General features: G+C 38.5%; 1 protein-coding gene and 1 long non-coding RNA gene across 3 annotated transcripts in view; both read left to right on the top strand.

Annotated features, from left to right (window-relative positions):
* Positions 1 to 3,898, top strand: part of LOC135205637 (activating transcription factor 3-like) — an 83,831-nt gene extending 79,933 nt beyond the window's left edge. The window contains exons 5-6 of the mRNA XM_064236448.1: positions 573 to 3,356; positions 3,762 to 3,898. Of these exons, the coding sequence (XP_064092518.1) occupies positions 573 to 1,457 (885 nt within the window). The 3' untranslated portion in view covers positions 1,458 to 3,356; positions 3,762 to 3,898. The remainder of the gene's footprint in view (positions 1 to 572; positions 3,357 to 3,761) is intronic.
* Positions 3,899 to 6,243: 2,345 nt separating this feature from the next.
* The window catches only part of LOC135205640 (uncharacterized), a 78,366-nt gene continuing 61,022 nt past the window's right edge, over positions 6,244 to 23,587 (top strand). The window contains exon 1 of one of the 2 annotated variants that reach the window (XR_010312570.1): positions 6,244 to 7,361. This is a non-coding gene — a long non-coding RNA (uncharacterized LOC135205640). The remainder of the gene's footprint in view (positions 7,362 to 23,587) is intronic. The other variant, XR_010312569.1, reaches the window with a different exon arrangement.

The following is a 23,587-nucleotide window of genomic DNA, read 5'->3' as shown; positions in this document are numbered from 1 at the left end:
TTTTAAAAGCGTGCAGTGTTCAAACCGAATCGTAAATACTAACTTTATAGTATAATATAGAACTGTTCTCTTAAACAATTAGATTTCCACTCACCTTATTCTCCATTAATAGCCGAGACTCGTTTACGGTTTCGTCTGCTCAGAGCTAACAAGAGCATATGATATAATATAGTGCAAGACAGTTTATTTCATCTTCGATAAAATGACAGCATACTGATATTAAATATTAATTAATATTCATTTCTGGATATTTTGTCATTATAGCAACATTGCTCCAGCATCATAATTATATTCCTTGTGAATTCCATATTTGAGTAAGGCAATGATTTCAGGAGCGTAGAGAAATCTCAGTATAAAGTTTGAATATATTTCAAAGGAAAACGTTTTATTCAGCAGTATTTATATCTCATCATAATGTCTTTCCGTCTTCATTTGGTTGGTTGTCCACAATAACTGGAAGTCTCCCACTGATTAGTTGGTATAATACTGCTTTTGCTTTATTTGTCTAACGGCTTTTTGTGACATGATTGGTATACAGTGGCTGCGCATTACTACAGATTTTCTCCTGGCAGGAATCTGAGTCGGTGGAAGACATGAACGTAAGACTGAAGACCGAAATCCAGCGGCTGACGACAGAGAAGATGAATTTGGAAAAGTTGCTGCGCGACCCAAATCATCGAGCCTCGTGCCGTCACACTCCGAGATGCCCCAAGGCTCCAAAGCTGCCCCTTGTTATTGTCACACCTGCAGACTCACCTGACGCTTCCTCCTCGAGCTCCTCCTCCTCCTCCTCCTCCTCCTCTTCCTCCTCCTCCTCGGATAGTCCAACCTCTCCACCAATGACAGGTCCCATTAGTTATAAACCCACACACTCCCAAGCTTCATCAGTCATGACTTCTCCTCCAGGTAATAACGTTCCATCAACTAATGCTTCCTCATGTGCCTCCACTTCCTCTTCACAATTCCTGGCACCTAAATATAGTTCCTCACAAAGCCACAGACACCATCCTTACCAGTTTTCTGCTCGACAACAACAACAACAACAACAACAACAACAACACCAACCACAGTGTTCCATGTCTGTCATACCTGAAAAACAACAGTATTGTACCCCACACTCTGCGGGTGGAGGCCTCTCAAAAATGAATTATAATTATCAGTGTATGAATGTGCCTAGGACTCACGAATTTACACCACCAAATCCTCCTTCAATGAAGTCTGTGTACACCAGCCCCAAGTCCAGAGGAGGCTCAGTCCGCTATAATCCGTACAGCGGACGGCCACCACCCTTACCATCCCCCTTGGCCACTCACACTCATCCTCAACCTGGAACTTTATGCGAAGAAGTATATCATAATAATAACAATAATATCTGTGGGCAAGACGACCAGCAAACATGTATTACAGACATCCACGCCAACCAGTTTTTCCCACCGTGTACTTACAATAGCATGTGACCCTTGGCTGTGGGCTTGTAACCCAATCAAAAGATTCATACTATCTTATGTAAAATTAAAGTAAACATGCTTCACAGTGGGTGAGTTTGACAAAATGGTGGCTTGTATGAGTAGTCAATGGCTGGTTTACTGAGAACCTTGCTCACACAAGATTTTGTATTACAATCCTACGCGGTTGGGATTGTGAGAAAGTCCTGGAGTTAACCCTGAACTGCTCCACACAATTTTCTAATGACCCATTTGTACTTGGGTAAATTGTTCATGTATTTGCTTGCACTGCACTTTGCTGATGAACATGTTTTGTTGTTGCATGCTGTTATTTCATAATAGACCTCGTATTTTTTGAGATAATGTTGGTTATTTAGCAAGACGGCAGGATTGCGCCACTGTCAATATTGCGTTACTGTTGCCCTTTTATTGATAGTGCCGGGTTTGTGTGTGTGTGTGTGTGTGTGTGTGTGAGTGAGAGCTCCTGAGCCTGGTCACTTAGAATAGTTCTTCATTACAAAGACATATTTGTTATATTTCCTAAGTGTCTTTGTAATACCTGATCCATACATATACATATATTTTTATTAGCTTTATTTTCATAAGTGATATGTTGATAAATATGACTCGATACTAAACTATTTAGGTACAAAGCTCCACAACATTCCTCTCTCCCTGTTATATGGTGAAGGACTTGTTTTATGTCTTGGCTGCACAAGGGGACACTTGAGGTGCCCCTCAGCAGTGCTGTCACGTGCAGCCAGTTGTCCTCCGGCTGCTGCTGCTGCTGCTGCTGATGTCGCTTCAGGCCACGTTGATTTGAGCCTCCTCGTCTCTCAGTGGTGGTCAGTCAGTCAGTCAGTCAGTCAGTCAGTCAGTCCAGCCATTGGCTGTTACAGCAGCAGCTGGCCCTGGTTTTGGCTCAGCTTTTGGCTCTTGTAGATTTGAGAGAAAGCATGTCATGACAAATACCTATCAAAGACAATGTCCCATGCCGCATCTGTCTGCTGTGTGCTCGTACGTATCTCACCCTTCGTGTTTGTGAAGGTGTTTTGTATACTGTGAAATCCCTCTTCCAGCACCCCAGCCTCGATTCGTTTGCCACAGCACCTCAGCCAAGTGCTTGGAGGGCTAAGTGGTCGCCTTACAATCCTGTGCCTTTCAGGTCATGGCAGCTTACAGCACAAGTGGCAAGGAGTGCCATCGCATCTGTGCTTCGCTGCCATTTCAAACCAACCCTTTGTTCCAAACAGCTGGCTGTTAGAGGAACTGTTTGTCCTTTGTTGTCAGTTATATGTTTGGCTTCTCGTTGCTCGTCTTTCCCAGTGCATGGTATCATTGTCGAGGGGACATTCAATTTCGGATTTGACTGCAGGCATCCTGCCAATCCTGATCATTCAACAAAGTCATCAGATTTGACACATTTCATGGATACGCCACGATGTAGTACGAGGTCTAGCTTTACTCTGTGCATGAATCATGCGTTCAGAAACAGATAAATCATAATGCCAACATTTGCATGACCTAAATGTTCCTCCCTAACTTAGCCCCCTTCTCCAGTCTCCTGTTCCCACTAGTACCCTTTTGCAGAGAGAGAAACAGTACTAATTTTATCCTAGCATCCTCTTGGAGTTTCCTCACCATGCCTTTTCAGGGGGGGAGGCAGGTGGTGGAAGAGGAGCTCTGGGAGGGGCAGGTGAGTTTGAGGAAGGTGGCTGGTCCACCAAGAGGTCCAATTTTTGCTCCGTGAGACTGCCACAAGAAACCCTACTGTCGACATCTTCTGCACCATTGGATACTTTTTTGCCGTCCGGCTCTCCCTGCTAGCAGTTGAGAGCTACACTTACTTAAACTGAGAAACAAAGAGAAAACTATTGACGATCAAACCGAATTGACATTGAGAATGAATAGGTGAGGAGTAGTGTTTTAGATGCGAGAGGAAAGGCAACTTGAACTGACCTTTTCTTCCCATAATTGAAATCAAATTGAGAATCACAGTTGGCTTCTTGCATAGAGGGGTCAAGCATCCTTTGCTGATTTTAAAATTCTTCGTCAGGAAAACATGACCTTCCATAGCTTAAGCAGAATTTTAAGTTAAGGATATTCATTTTCTTGCCTGTAAACACTTGGAAATATTTCATCATCTAGATTTAACTCTTCAGCCTAATCATTCACTTTCCTCCAACAAGAAAATGCCAATAGATTGAATTGAGATACGATTTGAAGAGCCTTGGTGACACAAGAATTGAGTATTTTTTAGTCCTTTGTTCCTGGTGTGAAATTGTCTTAACATGTCGTTTCCCATTTTTCCCGCAGATATGGACGGCCGCGGTGGGTGGTGAGGTATGCTCAGCTCACGAAGGTCACTCACTCACTCACTTCTTTGGGCATATACAACTGAGGCTGCCCCACACTGACCGCCACACTCGATCACGCGCAACTCAAACGACACTTGATGCAACGACTTTTGACGAATAAACGACACCGATGATCCGGTCCCTGTCATTGTACAGCAAAGAACGACGCCACCTCAACTACTCTCTCTCGATATATTATTAACCAACACTTAAGCAGCACGAAAATCGCCAACTTACTTCACATTCGTATTGTTTCTTTTACGTATTAACATCTTACTTCATCATCTGCCATCTGATCTTTTATCTGAATTCAAAATTATGAAATTTCCAAAACCAACTTTTTCTTGAGGTATATATATATAGGTATACTTATATACAGGTGGTCAACATTCCACAGGTGAGAGGGACTTTGATCTATGAGAGGTCTCGGTGACACTTGACCATGAACTACTATGTCTTCCCAGGTCTATGATGACGTGTAGAAATCTCCTCAATTATTGAGATAATATGTATTCTGTACATTATGTTGCTGCCGAGAGCTATGATACGCAATTGGCATCCTTATATATATATGATTGAATATGTATATTAAAAGACACTTATATTGAATACGCATTACATGATCGGCTAATGTGCTACGAAATATTTTTATAAAGCTGCTTTATACTGAAGACGAGCAGAATATAATTGAATATTATAATTAAATTTGCCTCATTCGTAACTGCTGTAGTGTCATTGTTCCTGCAAAATATTTTTACTGGCCGGGTCCCTCCTGATTCTGAAGACACGACAACGAAGCAATTGGTGGGTTCTGATGTTTTCCCAGGGGTCATATCTCTACAAATTATTCACTCAGGCTGTAGGGCCAAGGCCTCGTGTTAACCCATTGCTGTTCTGTCCTGATTTTTGGCAAGTTTGTTGCTGACCCATTGCACTGGAATCAACTACTTGCGGCTTCTACATTTGAGTGATTTGAAGAAATGGAAAATGTTCTGTTTATAAGCGGTGTCTTCGTAAGAAGCACCTGATAGGATGAATGTATTTTGTCAGTGCCAGTACTAACTTATGTACTACATGTTTTCCCTGTGAATTAACTATGAAATGTAACTTGCTTAGTTGCATGGGTGTTATTTGATCTAGAAAACGATAACCAGTCATGTCAGATGATTTCTGGTTTTTTGTTCACCTTATTTTCATAGTGACTGTGTTTTCAAGAATATATTTTTCTAACTAATATTTTTTAATGTTCTAATACATTCCATGAATATTTTTGAATTTTTCTTTTAGTGACTAATCCTTAATAACACTTGCTCATGTCTATAATCATTAACTATTTCTAGTAGAATTGCAGGTAAATTTTTTTTAGTATTTTGGAAAGGATGTGGCAATGTATTGGTATTCTTTTGAATTTTCATTTAAGATTTTCAACCATTACTGTTATATGGTCACTTGACCTGTTGGTAACAAAACCTTCATGAACTGTATGATCTTATATTCAAGTCCCTACATACAAGTACCTGTATATTATTCTGGTCTCAGACGTATACCGGATTGCGTAGTTAGACAAAGACAGTCTAGCTTTGTTATGGAGTTGTAACATACTGTTTGCTATTATTTTTTTTCTGTGAGCGTTAATAAGTGAATTTGTATACCATCCTTTTTGACCGCACACTATGCAACATTACTATTATCTTTTACTTTACCAGGCTAAGCAAAGTTGTATAAAATAACCTGTCTTGGTCCATCGAATGAGTAAAGGTTCCTCCAAGTTCCGCGCAGGTTTTCCAAGAACCAAAACAGCTGCTTAACATCAGTAATCACAAAAATAAGAGGGGATGGATTCTTCCGCCTCGGCGTCCAAAAAGTGGACCGTAAAAAGGTGGAGAGGAATATTTTGAAAGTCAAAGACCTGTCGGGGATTTATTTGTTTACATAGTGTCTTGAGTTGCAGTGGCTAGGGCTATTTACGATGAAAGAGTAGAAGAAAAAAAAAGCAGAGGCTTTCTTTGATCACAGAAAATAGCTTATGGGTTTACCATTCATTCTCTCTCCTTGTAAACTCAGTTGGGCTTATAATAATAAAATACGTGTGTGGAGTGTGGTAGCTACAAATAAGAAAAGACAGGAACGGAAATGAACACTCGCGATAAGCAAACCTCTTACTAATCTTGTCAAAATTTTGATCACTAGGAACGTAAAAGATACCATTATTAGAGAAAGACTTTATTTCGTTTAATATTTACAGAATGCAATTTTTCACAAACAAAATAACCTGAGCACTCTCATCAATAAAAGAGAAAGGCTAAATTTTGTGCTGTAATGGTGTACGTCACTTGATTAGTTAATGGATACCAGCAAATTAAACTGGGATGAAACCAAGTATAAGTATTCCGTAAGACCGTGAAAGTTTAACATTTGGTACAAACTTGATGGTGCTAGTCTTGTCAACGTGAAAAATTACAAACCTGAGTCACTACTTGACTCACGCGAAAGAAATGACAGAATTCTCTGTTCTGAAAATTTATTAACACTTCTTCCTGAGTTTGGATTATTCCTTTGTTCTAAAATACAAACTATATTAAAGGAGAGGAAAAAGAAGAGAGAACGTGTGAGAAATAGGGTGTGTTGCATACATTGCTTTGCGTCTTGGCACCTTCACCTTGGCATTTTCCCAACCCACACAAACTTACTCATGGTGCCACACTGGCCAACGCTCGTTGGAAAACTCACAAGCACATACGCGCTCACACTCTTGCACTTGTATTTTACTACTGATGGAGAAATCTACCAGGCTTTTTATCAAGAGGGAAGCGGGTGATAATATTATGTGGTGAGCGTTATTTTTAACTGGCGGGCTAAATCAATTTCTCTCTCTCTCTCTCCCACTCTCTCTCTCTCTCTCTCTCTCTCTCTCTCTCTCTCTCTCTCTCTCTCTCTCTCTCTCTCTCTCTCTCTCTCTCTCTCTCACTCTCTCTCTCTCTCTTGTAATACCGTCTGATGTAGGGAGACTAAGCTAGTGTTATATATATATATTTTTTTTTAAGATTGAAATTAAACGTTCATATTTTGGTAAGGGAACAGTGTATGCTCATTAATGCTCACTTTGATTGGGCATTTCCGGAATCCAGAAACAAGTTATCACTAATAACATTTAGACTATAAACTTTGTTGGTTGATGTAATTCATTTTCATGCATACTCACTCAGGTGATGAGAGAAAATTATTACTTAACAATAACATTTAGACTTTAAACATGAGTCGATGTAATTCATTTACATGCGTACTCGGGTGACGAGGGAAAACAGGAAGTACTGAAGATATATATTGAACCGGCGACAAATCAACAAACATTTGGTATTTTACTTGACGGTCCTTGCGAAGTTGCGAATGTAAACACTCCTGACTTTGAGTTCGACAGGACAAGTCTTGTTGTTTGTGACAGATATTCGTATTTGTTTTTAAGTTTAATCCGACTTAAACTTATAGAGGGACCGATTCAAATAATTGTTATTGTTGGTGCTTTAGTGGCAGTTGTCAATGTGACAGAACTTCAGATTTGGTAAGTTTAGCCTATTTTAATCTAGCCTATTGTGAACACGAGATTAGGAGCTACGAATGGTTTCAATAATTCCAGTCAAGATACAGAAGGAATGTTGGCTTTAGATATTAGGAGTGAATACATTCAGTCTCAAGACGAAGTGTAGGCAAGACTTGTTCTAAATTTTACTTGGTTGCGAATGTAGGGGTTAACTTAGTGGGTATGGAATAGCTACTAGCCTATATACCTAGGTACTCCATGACTGAGAAAGTCTGCCTTAGGCTAATATCGTTTAGTCTACTCCAGTACAAATAAAATTCTGTCTCTGTCTCTTCTAAAGCGTCTTTGGTGGAGTAGGACCGGAAAAGAAAAAGAGGCAAATTATAAACTTTGTATTAGTGTAGGGTACATAGGCAAGGACAGGTAAGCCTAGTAGTAGAGCGCTTGTTATATTGTGTGCTCGGGTGATTAGGCCATACACCATTTTCAGGTTATCAGTGGATCATGTGCCTAATGCTCCGATAGACTAGGCCTACACTCCATACAGTTTTCAGGTTATCACTGGATAACATGTAACCAGTTGTTGGAAATGGAGATAGGATTTTCTATTTTGAAAGATATGCTCGGCCACAGAGTAATATTTGGATTATGCAGCATGGTGTAAGCCTAGGCTTAACCTGACCTAGATTGTCAGCATAATCTTTTACCATACATATTGTTTGCTTTTATCTACACAACTCTAATTAGGAATTGCCTAGGATAACGAGAGTTCTTGAATTATACGTGATGTGCAATCTGAACAGACTAATGAAAATTAATACTGCATGTAGGTAGTACTCAAAAGTATTCCAAGTTCAGCTCGTACTAGCAAGGATCAGTTAATGTCCAAGGTTCCTCAAACACTGGTATGCATTCTGCGTTTGGTTTTCCCTTTCACTTGTGCAGTTTTGATGGAGTTTGGTTGTATCAGTAAATTGAGGAATTGATTTTTAAATGGTTCAAGGCAATGGTGCCCGTACATTGAGAGTATTATGTGTATAAGGAAGTTGTTTTGGGAATGGCAAATACCTAGTACAAACCTTATGTAATGAGACCAGGTGATGAGTGCATGCTCAATTTATGTTTTAGCATGATTTTAGTTTTTCTGCTCATAGGAACTTCGTTTAAGCATACGTACATTGACTGGCAGTGTGCTTTTAACAGCAATTTTCGTTCCTTTGACATACCTCATCACCAGCAGGGATAATGTTTGAGAATTTTTAAATTTGAATGGGTTAATTTCTTGACTAGCAAAGGGAGAACTTAGGTTACTGTTTTACCTTGCCATTGAGGGCTGGATAGGTTTATTCATTATCTAGCCATGGGAAGCTTAATTCAGTAACAGTTTGGCTCTTAAGTAATTCCTTAAGATTTTTTTCTTTACATTGTTGTTTGTAAACATTTTAATACTGGTTTAGGGGATAGATTAGTTCATTACAAGTTTAGTTTCATGTTCCAAACTAGGTGAAATGTTGTATATGATAGAGAAATGGTTTCACAATATGTTCACTTTTATGTTACCAGAATTCGAAATTCAGTGTTGTAGTATAAGAATTGTGATAAATTAACATACACACATGCGCTCTCTCTCTCTCTCTCTCTCTCTCTCTCTCTCTCTCTCTCTCTCTCTCTCTCTCTCTCTCTCTCTCTCTCTCTCTTATTGACAGCTACTAATAGTGATGTGGAGATGTCTGTTGTTGGCTGCAAGGTGTTACAAAAGAAGAGCAATTGAGGGAGTCTTCCTAGCATCTTGCAATTTTGCTTACTTGGGGATTAAGCCTACAAACTACTTTGTTTTTGTTGTTGTTGTTGTTTGGGGGTGTAGGAAAGGTCTATGGAAGAGCCTAAAAAGGTATGAAAAAGGTGTTTCGCGTTGAGTTAAAGATACAGGAATTTTAGTATGGGATATTTATGAATTATTTATTAGAATTAAAATGTAAAAAATAATGTACATGTTAAACAGTACAGAAAAGTTATTTCTAATAAAATATAGCATATTTAATTTAATTTTCATTGGTGAAACAGGGCTCAATTTGACTGCAGATTTTAGCACGTTTTAATTTACATTAAAAGTTAGGAATATAATGTGTGAAACTTATGCATAGGTGGAAAACCTTGCATGTATCCCAAGTAAGCTGGAGGTCGGATCATGCTTTGTTTATGGTTAGCTGGATCTTTGGTGTATGGCTTTGATGGAAACTAGTGATGAGTTGTTTGTTGCTTTTACAGCCTTCGGTAACAGTTTGTTCTCCTCTCCCCCACAATTTGTGGTTGGACTGTTCAATGTATTGTAAGGTCCATACTTCATTGTGAGGTGATAGGTGTATATCTATTAGGACTCAAATCTCTTTGATCTTTAGACACCTGTCTTCAAAATAAAATTGTTGTAGGACCGTACTGCCATTAAGTTCAAAGCTTATTGAATGTGGAAGACATGCTTTTAATCTGATTGTAAGAATTTAGAATTCGCTGAATTGTATGCCTTTAGATTTAAGGGTGACAATGATCATTTTAGCCCTTCATGTGTGAATTTTTATGCAGAAGTAGTATGATGATTAAGAGTAGTTACTGGGATTTATGAATATTACAAAACATTTGTATGATAAACATTTTACCGTATTTACTCTTAACTTATATAACTGCTGGTGCTAACAACCCCTATTACAAGCTGGCTTGTTTATATTTTTAGGTGTGATAATTGGAATATACACTAACTTTTCAGAAGTTCAGGTCATATGTAATAAAAGCGTAAAGAAAAGTTGCATACTGTGATAAATGTTTCAGTTGGATTTAGGTCGTTCAATAAGGGAAGTTGCTTGAACTATTCTTGTTTTAGCCTCTGCATATAGTCATGTAGTTAAACCAGGTTGGAGTGAGAAAAAGTATACGTAATTGGGAATTGATCAGAAGACTTTTAGGTGATTTGATAGCTTATTAATGAACATATAACTGAAGTTCATGAGGAATGCGATCCGAATCTTAACACAACTGTAGAAAAAAAAGGTCCAGGATATTTTAGTAGATGAAGAAATATTGAAAAGGTGCTGGTATTGGTTCATTTTATTGGTAGAATATTGGTTTCAAGTCTACATATCGCCAACATTGGGGATCATCATCGTTCGGAGTGTGATGCTAGAAATAAAAGATGAAATTAGAAACCTTCATTTGGAAATAAAAGAAATAATGGAATAATGGATGGAGTACCTATAAAAATTTGCTGAATAAAAAGAATATAAGTGAAGTATGTTACTGTAACAAGGGGGTTAACAGAGAACAAAACCTTATAGTTAGAACAGGCCTAGGATCATCAGGAATTAAAAACAATTTGATTGAAGTGGTTGGCAAAGCAGTTGTTGGTGTTATTGAGCTGACCAAGGAAAAGATGGAAACTGGATAACGTAACCAGTGTATTAGCGATAGACGTGGGGATGCATGAGGTAACTTGTGCATGCCCTGAAATTATTAGAAGGTGTTGAAGGAAATTTTGAGAAAAGCTGATAAGATCGACAGTTACTTACGGTATTTGGCTTCGTGCTAGAGAAATAAAGAAGAGAATTATTCTTTTATATAATAATAAACAGATAGTGGAGAAAAGGAAAAGATTCACCATGTACCGTACTTATGTACTGCTTATTGGTCTTGAAGGCATATGACAGGACTGCATCAATTTAATGGGTATTAAAAAGGCTCACTACTATGAGATTCAGGGCCTCTGTAACACGGTTTTTTCGCAATAACTTTTTATCTATGCATTTCATAAATATAACGCTTATTCAGAATACATATTATATCTACACATAAATTTTGACTGTATTCTGCATTACGTAGGTTGAATAAATTTGGTACTTGTAATGTAAAAGTGACCTTTTTTGAAGACGGTCCTACTTACTCAGAGAAATGGTTTCGAACGCACTCGTTACGTAACTTATGACATCATTTCTTCCCTCTTTCTCGATGGATGATTGGCTATACGTAACGAAGGCTAAACCTCTGGCAACAATGACATACAAATTTAAATACAAGCAAAGCAGTACACCTTTATGAACTCTGGAACCTCTCCACTGATAATTGTCATAATGAACAAACCAACAAAATATGTTAAATACAAAAACACTACGATTATTAGTCTAAAGCCCCTTCCACACGAGGGGCAAAGACACGGCGGGCGCACTAATTTGCCCGTAATGTTGTCGCTTTTCAACAGTGTTACCAGATCAAACAGTCCAAGGGAGGCAGTAGTCACAGGCAGGTAAACCTATGACTTGGACCACACTCGTGATCGCCCCACTCACAAAATTGGTAACAGTGTCTGCCCGCCGTGCATTTGCCCCTCGTGTGGAAGGGGCTTAACTCCCAAAATAGGTTTCCCAAGAAATTACAGTCTACTTTATAGGTCACAATCAGATTGACAAGATGTAGGGAATAGCTGGTAATTTTCAAAAACATAGTAGACAAGCTTGATTTGATAACTGCTATATCCAATGTCAAGCAATTTTTTTTTATTGGCTATCTACCGATTTACTGAAAAAAAAAATAGCCGGTACCGTATATTGGCTTTAAACCTTCACCAATAATTATCGTCAGAATGATGACTTCATGAGGCTCCACCCACTTTCGCCTCGTTATAATTCAGGATAACACTGAAGGCTACCATGGGCACTGTTGGATTAGAAAATTTAACATCTGTCTATAAAAACTAATTTCTCGAGTAGTTGTAAGAAGTGCTTAATGATCCTCAAGGATCCCAGCAGTTGGCCTAAACGTTTAATTCATGTATATTACTGCTATACTGTTGCGGCACTACTGCTACAGTAGTATTACTACGCTAGCACTGATACCCCACCCATATCTATGTATCGTTCCGCCATTCATAAAGTCTTTGGGTTTCAGAGCCGATGGAGGTTCTGTCTGGTGGATGGGCGGGGCAACATTTTGTCAAAAGGTGTGTTTACCTTGCTTACGTAATGAATGTTTTTCGACTCTTGGCTCGTAATCATTGGCCATGGCGTCGGCTAGATCATTTTTACTCTATAAAAATTAAAACTATCGGGTTTAGGTTATTGATAATGCTGACAAAATTTGTGTGTGGTTGTAAAATATACATATGTCAACTTTCAGCTACATCCGATGCTTTGACAAAGAGCAAAGTCCAAAAAACCGTGTTACAGAGACCCTGAATCTCATAGTATATAGTTGATGTTACTATAATGTAACTGTAACACATAGTCTAGATTTTAGACTAGACTGAAGAACATGGAAGTTTTAGCAAAAGATTTTGAGATTAGTCTTGAAGTATATCAAAGATCACAGTCGTATATCAGCTCCTGACCAATTATTTACGGGGCAATTTTGTGTGTGTGTGTGTATGTGTGCATTATACGTCCATCAGTCTGTCTGTCAAATTAACCTTTTCATTGTGTCACATTATACATGAAAGAAGGGATTTCAATTATGGTTTGGCCAAAGGAAAATGTGCATGAAGGGAAATGAGTTTTCTCTCATCTGTTTGCATGGGTCAACCTATGTACAAAATTTGACACTCAAAATATAGATATACATGGTATCATTTATATTCTTATGCAAAGTAGAAAGGTAGATAATTATCCATAGAATGATATGAAAGGAGAGCACCCAGTTGCTTGTCCATTTGTATGAACAGTTGCAGTAGTCTTAGTAAAACTTTCTGCAAATAAGTGCACGAAGACAGATCGTTTACCTGTCTGGCTGTCACGACTTTACATCCGTATATATCCCCATAGGACGATAGTGCTGTCAGTGCATCTCGAATGGGACGCTGTAGGCATTACTAAAGAGTTAGGAGTACCCCTGTAACCCACAGCTGTACCCTCATTTTAACCATTTTCTTTACCCCCACTCTTGTTTTCCTGTCTTTCATCTTGCTGTCCAACCTCTCAGACTGAATACTTGAGTGCAACTAGAGGACTTTCACCCATTTTCACGTTTAATTCTGGTACTTCATCTCATTTTCCAGGATGTTTTGAGTGTAAGTGCTGAATGGCTAAAAGTTGCCACGGTGCTTGGATATATAGCCAGTTTTCGTGTTCATTCATTCATCAAATGTCTTTCCCACAACTTTGTCATTGCAATTCCCAAATAGTTGAAGGAATCTCGGCCAGATTGAGTGTACTTACACAGTCATTCGTTGACGTGTGCGTTTTATTCTTACCCAGTCATAACCTCAACTCTACATGTTTGAAGTATTTTAATCATACTATACAAAGGTAGACAGTTATGTATAGATGTGCATGGAGGGAGGTCGTGTTTGTCTGAAGGTCTGTATCATCAGTTTTGCTTTGCGTCTCTTTTCCACTCACTTGGAGAGACGTCAGTTAAAAATGTGTCTCCCTTTGCATGGACAAAGGTGTCTTCAGTCGGAATGCTCTTGGGAAGAGATGGGGATAGGGGACATGTTTGACAATACTTTCTGCGTGCTTGTTATTCCATTCAATTTAATAATAAAAGAAAACACAGAAGTAGAGAAGAGTCTATAGCAGCTATACGCAGATGATCTAATATGACCAGCAGACTCAGAGGAAGAGTTTGTTGGTATTTATATAAGATTGGAGAGTCAAATGGCGAGGATAAAACTGAAGTCTAACATGGCCAGGCAAAGCTTATGGTAAATGGAAACAAAGAAGGGGGAATAATAGTCAGGAAAGAGACATTGGGCATGCTATGGAGTTGTCAGTTTGATGGTGAACTCAACATCAATATAAAAATGTCATATACTGCAAGTTCGGTTGACGGCCAGGATTTTTGGATAAACTGGCTCGCCTTGTACCCTTCTCCTTAGCTTTGACACAACACCCCATTCAACTAACTGCAAAGTACTGTGTGACTGCCTAGGTCAAAAGAAGGACAATGGAGTGGTTGTTCAAAATCATTTTTACTTAGTTGGGATTCGAACCCAGGTCTTCTTGTCAGTGAATGGAATGTCGTATGAGCCTTTTCTTATCTTTAATGATTTTGATGATCGGAGCGGATTTATTGGTCCAGGGTTAGACTCCAACTTGACTTCTCCATTCATTGCTAAGAAGGCAATCACTGCTCATTCCATTGGCTTTTTCAGTTTGGTTAAAGCTCTGAACAAAAGGAAGTAGATACTCCATTCTGAGTTTGTTGCCAATTTTTTCCTTTATTTTCCTTCATACTTTCTCGTCCGTTTATATTCTGTCGACTCGTATATATTTGTACCTGTTACCACCACAAGTACTTTCCTTCACGACGGTGAAGTATAAATATTTGCAAGTAAATTGTTGGGCAATATTCCTCGGCAAAATTCAACGACACTGCAAGTGTGACGACATTTCTATTTACATTAAGAGCGAGAGAGAGCGGGGGGGTGGGGGGGGGGGGGGGGAGGCAAGGGCGGTGTCGTCGCTTCCCTGTTCCTGATCGATCATGTTGCACGCCTCCGTTAAATTCGCGGTCGTTCGATGCTGACATTTGGCAGTGCTGGGCGATTTTGCATTCTCTCTCTCTCTCTCTCTGGTCTTGAAAGTCTGTCCTCGAAATTTGTATATATTGATTCCGAGCCAACCTTACAGTTTTAGGAACAAAGTAATCTCTCTCTCTCTCTCTCTCTCTCTCTCTCTCTCTCTCTCGCTTCTTGAAATTAGTATGTATTGAGTCTAAACGAAAATAAAAACCATCTCTCTCTCTCTCTCTCTCTCTCTCTCTCTCTCTCTCTCTCTCTCTCTCTCTCTCTCCTTGAAATTTGTATATATTGAGTCCTAACCAACTTGACACTTTTTGGCACCGGGGTCAATTCTTTTAGGGAGGTGAAAATCGGGCTGATGAAATTGATGGTTCCTGTATTTTTAGACTTCCCATTAGCCACCCAGAACTCGCTACAGGCAAGAGGAAGTAACAGCGTTGAGTCAGCGGCTTCCTGGAGATGTGCGTAAATGTTGACGTAGGTTGGAGTTCATAGGGGCCGAGAGAGAGAGAGAGAGAGAGTGTCTGCCAGTCGTGCTGTTCTTGATGTAAATTAGAATGTATTGAAAACATTCTCCCTTCTGGAACAGTCGTGTTATAACATCAATACTATTTAAACAGAGGCCCACAATGATGGAAAACTGGTTTGTAATCGTATGTGCTAATACATTTCTGGTGCTTTAGGAAATTGAAATGGATTCTTTTATTTCATATAGTCTCTCTCTCTCTCTCTCTCTCTCTCTCTCTCTCTCTCTCTCTCTCTCTCTCTCTGTGTGTGTGTGTGTGTGTGCGTGTGCGCGTGTGTTTTTATGTCTAGGAATTTAAATGCTTCAAGAAACTTATAATCATATGACAGTCTTTGTGTAGGTACGACAAACATGTAAGTGAAATGAGTAAATTTAAGTTCTTGGGACCATCGTTGGAAATCTTCGTCTGAAACGGGTTCGTTTTAAACAGCCGTCTACTGCAGATACCCCATAGAATGTGTTTATTTTTCCACTGTCGAAACAACCATTCTTTAATGAAACAGAAGCCAACTAGTTACTTTTTATAGTAGATGGAAAATTTCCGTTAGGTCACCCTGTACAGAATGTAGTATACAGTACGAAGAACCAAAGACTGGTCGTGATCACCGATCTAGGTTAGTCAGTAGCTTTATAAACCCTTTGTTACTCACTTACCTTGTTTTCAGGTGGAGGCTGGTTAGATCTTTCTGCTAATCCCCTACTGCCTTCGCATTTGATCCAGTTATATTCTCTACTGCTCCACAAACTTCCGTATCTGTATTAAGCCAATTAAATTCTTAGCAACTTAATTGTATATCTATTACCCATCTAGATTCTCTGCTGATCTTAGGTTCCTTATTCTTGTTAGACTTTCGCCCCCACCCCCTTCTTTCGCGAAAATGCTGCCAGAGCACTTTACGTGGCTCACTGTAGGCGTTACTGAAGGGCGTTTGCAGTGTCCCTTTGTGCAACAGTGTGAGGTTTCTCCAAGGCAGGTTGTTTACTTTCTGACACTGACCGTCTTAATAGGCCGAAGAAGTCTGTGCTTACCGACTTCTCAGCTAGGGTAAATAACTTGAGCTAACTAATAAATGTTTATTTTTTTTTAATTGAGGTTTTATAACTTAAGTTTAATGATTTACTCAATACACACACACACACACACACACACACACACACACAGAATTAATTAATTTTAATTATGTTTGAAGACATCAGTAGGCGACAACTAGAAGTACTTCACTGACAAATTTTCTTTGCAAACTTTCCCACGCTACCACGGAGGTAACTGGAATTGGCTCGTTGTTAATGTTTATACTCCAGTTTCCCAATAGGCCTAGTCTGTAGTTCCATGTTTGTTGCAAAGTGTTAACAGTGCGAAATGACTTTTATGTTGACGGAGTTGAAAGCTTCCTTCTCTTCGTTGCACTTCTAGTAGACGTATTAACATGAATGCAATAATTTTCTCCTCCGCAAAAGTTATTTAAAAGAGAATTTGTCGAAACCCAAAAATCATCTTGAATCCCTCTCAAGTGTGACCATTTTCGCATAAATTGTCTTGGAAACTGTCTTCATCACATCAGGGATTCATTGTGGCAATCGTAACCAGTTGTCGTTGGTTTCCGGTATTGAGGAATGTTGCACTTCGACTAAATGTTTTCGTAATGATATAACTGCACCTGACTATTTTTAGTTGCAGGGTCAGGTAAACAAGAAATCCTTCTACTGATTCCCATGACATGATCATAATTCGCTGCATCTTTTTATTTCGAATTCAGTCCATGTTAAAACTAATAAGCACGAAGTAGTACAATTGCGCTATTATATATTGCCTCACTTTATGAAATGTATCGTTCGGATCGTTTTTCTTTTTTTATTTTTCCATACAATAATTAGTTTGAGAAAAAATTTTATAATATGGAAATTGGAATCTATCATAAGTAAAAAATATAATTGCATGTAAAACAGTGATGTATGCAGGATCTTGCTCTAGGACAATCTATGCCTAATTAACAGAAACTTAGTCTGTCCTCATAGCACATCATGCGCCTGCGCGCTCGGTCAGGTTAATAATTGCCAGATACCGCTTGCTGAATACTCCATATATATTATATATAGTATACTATCACAGGAAGGGCATCACGACTCTTCTGTGTCATCTAGCGTTACATCAGCATCGGTGTTATTGTGGTTAACTTCTCCATTGCCAGTCATTGCATTCCAATTGATTGCGTTTAAATTATTCAAGTTTACGTTTTCATCGTGAAATGGCGACAACATTTCCCTAACAGATTTTTCTCCTTTTTTCGCATTCAAATATTGTCCTACTGGTACGGTGGCTAGTGTCGTGACATGCTGCTCAGATGTCGATGGTTCAAGCCTCCCGTAGGGCGAAGAAAAATCACTGGCTCTGTATCATGATCAGTTACTGCTGCCGTGGGAGGTTGGAATCCGCATTCTTTGGAAGCTTGATTTTAAAGTCAGTGGCCCCTTTGTGATTGTTCCATGTAAATAGATTTCCTCTACTGAAATAATAATAATAATAATAATAATAATAATAATAATAATAATAATAATAATAATAATAATTACCACCGGGAAGCTGGCGATATTTGATAAACCGAGCTTCGAGATGGTTATTTGTTAAAATTCCGGGAAGACGTGCATGTTTCATGCACTGTTCCTCTTTGCAATATCTGACTATTTCTAGTAATGTATTAGAAGAGTGTTTTAGGGCAGTGATGGTTTCGTTTCTGTTTTCCCCTTCCAGTTAATCTTTTCTAACTTTCTAACCAATCTCGGATTTTTTTTGAGAAAAATGTACTTTTTGTCGTTCAGTCGCATGTCAAAGGAGTTCAGTATTCATTGTTCAATCTGATTCCGTAAAGCCGTTGGTCCCGTTGCTGATTAACCACTGGTTCCATGAAACGTAAAAACACCATACAAACAAACAAACTTGCATGGTGATTTTACATTAACACTTGACCGTCACATTACAATAATGAGCGCTCTCATTTTCTTTGCCCAGCTTTTTCATAGCTTCTATGACATATTCATTGAAAATTTTCAGTACCTAATTGACACTTCGTTTTTAAATGTTGACAGTCAAAGCTTTAACTATCAGCACATACAAATGTTTCAGCAATAGATCAGCTTCTCACGAACACAGGTTCTCCAATGACGTCCACGGAGCAAAAAAAAAAAAAAAAACCATTCTCCTCTGTAAGTGCAATTTTGGGAAAACTTTAGTTTTTGAGTGGTCCTTCAACCCAATCATGTCATTTCAGACAATTTAGTATGTGGGCAATGTCGAACATAAATAATAAAGGTTTAGTTTTTGAAACCGGATGCCAGAACTTAATTTACAATCTGTAACAACAGAAATGGCTTTGATGCCAGTTTTTCAAAACCTAGTACAATTTTTATTACAATAATTATGGAGCGTTTCAGCTTTCATACATTTTCCAGTTATTAAATGAAGAACGTCACGGAATTTAGAGAAAAACAGAGCTTACGATGTAAGCAAATGCGCTCGTTGCTGGTGCAACACTATTGAATGCAGATCCTATAACAGACCCATTTTTGTAACCAAACAATGGGTTTTAATTATTTTAATCTAGCTGCAATATTACAGTCTTACCTCGTCGTGGATAATTTTCCAGTACTTATTAATCTTTAGTTTGCTTGCGAGTTCTTGTAAGTCATTCAATCTAGTTTTTATTTCTCTTTTAATCTTGACTTTCTAAGATACTTTTGTCGAGTGCTACCTTAATTGGAGTTTTCTATATGCGCTGCCCTGTAAATTGGGACGATTCTCTTCGGTTCACAGTCGAAGAAGGCAGGTGATCAGGACAGTTAGGCATGAAATCAGATACAGCATTTTCCCGTAAATGTGGCCACTGCATCAGCACATTGGGTTTTTCATTTTTTTTACTTCCTTTTTTTATCAACTTGACCTGGGATTTCCAGTTAAGAAAATTCCCTGGTGGGACTCCTACTAGTCTTAAAGCGCCCGGATTTGAAGGGATTCAAGACACGAACTTCTCTTAGTTCCACCTTTAGAATCTTTATTTTCTGGATTTCTTATTCTTGTTTTCCAACCTTTCCAACTGCATATTGTCACGCCTTCAAGCGGGTGAGTGGGCGAAAGTACCCTAGGGCTTGAATTTCGCATACCTTGTCCAAAGTCGGCTCGCATTTTTGCTGTTGGTAGACTGTTAACCGTTTGGTGGGGAAATTGGTTTTGTGCTAAAAGAGTTGTTTTTTAAAAGAAGTTTTACTGTTGACTGGAACAGGTATTCGCTAAAATAAAATAAAAAAATATGGATTGCCTTTCTTTCCGGAAGTCTAGTTAGGCCTATTTGTTCCTCTTTGTTGAAGTCAGTGGGGTAGCCCGTGTTGTTTCTAAACAACTTGATTTTCAAATGAGAGTTGTTGTTATGTCTGTAATTGTTGTGAAGTTATCAGCCGCCTTTAGTTTGTAATAAAAGAACAATGAATGTTTTACAACAACATTCATGGTTCAGTTGGCTCATTCTAACTAGCAAGCGTATTACGAATTTTGGTCAGAGCCAGTGGTATTCGGCATACATTACATAGGTGTTCTCACAGTAGTCAGAGGCCATTGGAGGCGAACGCTTTGCTGCTTGGCGTTCGTGGAGAAGACCCATCCGAGTATTTCGCCCCGTAGCTGCAACCCCTTTCATTCCTTTTACTCTACCTCCATTCATATTCTCTTCCATCTTGCTGTCCACCTCCTCCTAACAATTGTTTCATAGTGCAGCTGCGAGGTTCTCCTCCTTTTACACCTTTCAGACCTTTCTACTCTGTTTCCCTTTTAGCGCTATATGACCTCATAGGTCCCAGTGCTTGGCATTTAGCCTAAATTCTATTCCATCCAAGTACTGTACAGACGCAACACCCTATAAATTTTTATTTTTATTTATTTTTTTTTTTTATAAAAGACCAGTTACTGCCATTACCTTATGACGTGACTGTTGTTGTTGGGTGTGACTTTTTTTTTTTCCCCAGTTAACTGCCATTAACTTATGACGCGACTGTGCTAAAATTTTGTACTCAAATCCGTATTTCTGGAGGATATTTCTTGAACATTTGGAATTTATTCGACCTCCCCCCCGCCACTTGTATGAGGGCTTTGGACTGGTGTGATTATGCAAAGTCTAATGGTAATGGCAGTTGCATTAACCATCATGTGCCATGCTTCTTCCGACTGAATAATAATAATAATGATAGTTTAAATTGGTATTCAGGAATGAGCTTGTTAACATTAGAAGGCTCCGAGAGAGAGAGAGAGAGAGAATGCATGCATGCGTGTAATGCCAGACGTCTTGCAATTAATCATAAAGATACCTTAAATTTATACGTTCCTTCCATAAATAACACACAGATTTTACTTGGCATTTCTCTCTCTCTCTCTCTCTCTCTCTCTCTCTCTCTCTCTCTCTCTCTCTCTCTCTCTCTCTCTCTCTCTCTGAAAACATTGCAACCCGGATATTATCTGTTCCATATTCATCGGGACAGGCAAGTCACAGCGAGAATATAATGATTACATGGGTTGGAATGAGTCCGTACTGATTAATTAATAATCGCCATGAGCTAATAACATAACTAATATTGACTCCAGTGTCTTAAATGAGCTGATTATAGGCTCCAGATGAAATGACATTGCCTTTAATGATTGAATGGCATGAGAGAAAATGTTCCCAGTTAGGAAAATATAAACTTCTAACTTCTTCATTAGGACTTGGTTCTAAATATGACAAGATTAGTTTACTCATGTTATCAGAAGGAATTAGTCTGTTTGCAAAAAAATTTTGTGATTCTGAGGAAGAGCTCTTATCGGAGTTATGTTTATTAATGGTTTTTTTGACTGAACAGTGTGGAGTATATGGTACTGCACAGATAAAATAACTTGCGAAATTTACTCATTTAGTTTTTTTTTTCACGTGGAAAAACAAACGAAAGGCGGTATGTTTTTCACACTATTTCGGTAAAATTTTCAAGTTACCTCAACTGCATTACATCATATATACCCTTTTCTGTACTGTTCATATATATAATATATATATATATATATATATATATATGTTATAATATATATATATATATATATAATATATAATAATATATATATATAATATATATATATATATATATATATTATATATATATCATTAATAACCAATATCTGCGTGCGGAGCTCTTCCTTAGATTGACAGCTTGAGTCGAGGCTTTCCTTTATAGGCTCAATGAAAGTATTTAGATAATGATAAAAACTGAACCTCAGCCAATCCAAAGAATGGATCTTTCACCGCTTTTGTTTTATTGATACCAGTTAGGTACAGGAACTATTTCGCTTAATCTTACTGTAATGGGCTTTATGTCTGTCCGTCCGTCTGTCAATCAATCACGACTAAACTGATGGTCCGATGGGTATGAAACTTGGCACGGTTATAGTAGGGACTCCTAAGATGGTTTATAATGGGGTTTCATCATACCTCCCCCCCATCCTCTGAAGGGGGTGGGGGTGAGAAGGGATTCCTTGAAACGGAGCTGATTCGGCCCGCCCGTGAAACGCGGCTGGTTATGCCCGCAGACTTAGTTACTTGACGAATTTCTTTAAACGTATGTTTGCTAGTATTGATAATGGTGTAACTAGCTCGTCAAAACATCATATAACTCGTTCATTAAGAAATTTGCAAATGGTATGACGTAGTCATTAAAGAATTTTCAAGGCTTCAGAGGCAGTTGGATGTATTGAAATAGTGTACTTTATTGACAAGGTTTTTTTATGAACACTGATGCGTGATATTATAAAGCATGTAGTATAGAAACTTAATGACTGTTCAGTGAATCATGTTTATATGTTTCTCAAGTATAAGCAAAAATAGTACATTTCTTGTGTCTATGAACAAAGTCGTTTGCCTATTTTTTTCAGCATGACAACATGCACTGTAGCAACCGAAACAAAACGCCTATAGTATGTTGAGCGTACTTGGTCATAAGCGGTCGCAGGGAGGGTGATTCAGCGGTGCCAAATGTGCTTTTTTCAAGCGAATTGGTATTTAGAGACTTCCTTGTGACTTTAAAAGAAGTCTTTATATGAGAAACATTTCTAACGATAACCGAGGGCAATTTTGTGACTAAATATTGCAAGAAATGGCATATAAAAATATTAAGACGGTATGACAGATTCTTTCCTCAAATGTCGAATCTACGTTTACCTTAAGGGGATGATAATGAGTAGCCCCGGGTTAATCCTTTTCACTTGAAGGACATTATGAAAAAAAATATATAAAAATAAATAAATAAAACTATCATTTTATAGCAATGCCGTTTTGGGATCTGGAGGTACAGGGAAGAAGTGTTGAGTGTTGACATGTTCAGGGTTTATTAGGTACGGAGACGCTGGGTTGTTGCCAAAAACATGATTAGAGACTAAACACCCAGAGGAAGTAATCTTTGGCGTTAACGCCTCCACATAAACAAGGGCAGAGAGAGAGAGTGAGTTGGGCCAGACATTCGTATAAAACGTATGTGTATGTTTTTCTTTCAATATTCAGCAGTTTTCTAGTTTTCTCTGATGGGTGCATCCTAAGAAAAGACACCTAGTGGTCTCTGCCACACTTTACTTTTACCTGCTGAATCGTACATAAACATTGTCTGGGTCCATTCATGCCTCTTTACAGCTTATTTTTTCCCCTTTTCCTCTAAAATCTTTCCAGTAACTATATTATAATAAACACCTGGTCCACACTCCTTGTCTAAGCCATCACTGTTCTTCCCGATCATGTGGTTTTATTTCTTAGGCTAAATCATTCCATACACCTTCCCCAATGTACGAAGAAAAGTTGTAGTTTTTAGTCATCTCTTTTATCTTTGTAGAGTTGAATAGTTATTTCCGTATCCCATTTATTCGAACCCGAGCATTGAGGCGGTTTGGGGGTGTTGGGGGGGTGGGGAGACAATTGTCCATTTCTATGGAAGCCTTCCTACATCCAGATAGACGCCGCAGGCTATTGGTCAGCCACATACTCACCGAATCACTGTAGCGCCATCAATTCTTTGTTGCTTTTCCATTTTTCAGCCTCTTAATTGTTCACCTTGAATCCTCATTCGTCATTGCTGTACCTGCACGCATTCTCAGACTTAGTCACGTTTTATTCATGTGACCTTGGGGCCTTTTTCTCGTTTGTTTCCCATATTCAAGAAATCTGCAAATGA

The sequence above is a fragment of the Macrobrachium nipponense genome, chromosome 24 (genome assembly GCF_015104395.2).
Source record: "Macrobrachium nipponense isolate FS-2020 chromosome 24, ASM1510439v2, whole genome shotgun sequence".
NCBI lineage: Eukaryota > Metazoa > Arthropoda > Malacostraca > Decapoda > Palaemonidae > Macrobrachium > Macrobrachium nipponense.
The sequence above is the reverse complement of the archived record's forward strand: the minus strand, read 5'-3'. Positions and strand labels throughout refer to the sequence as shown.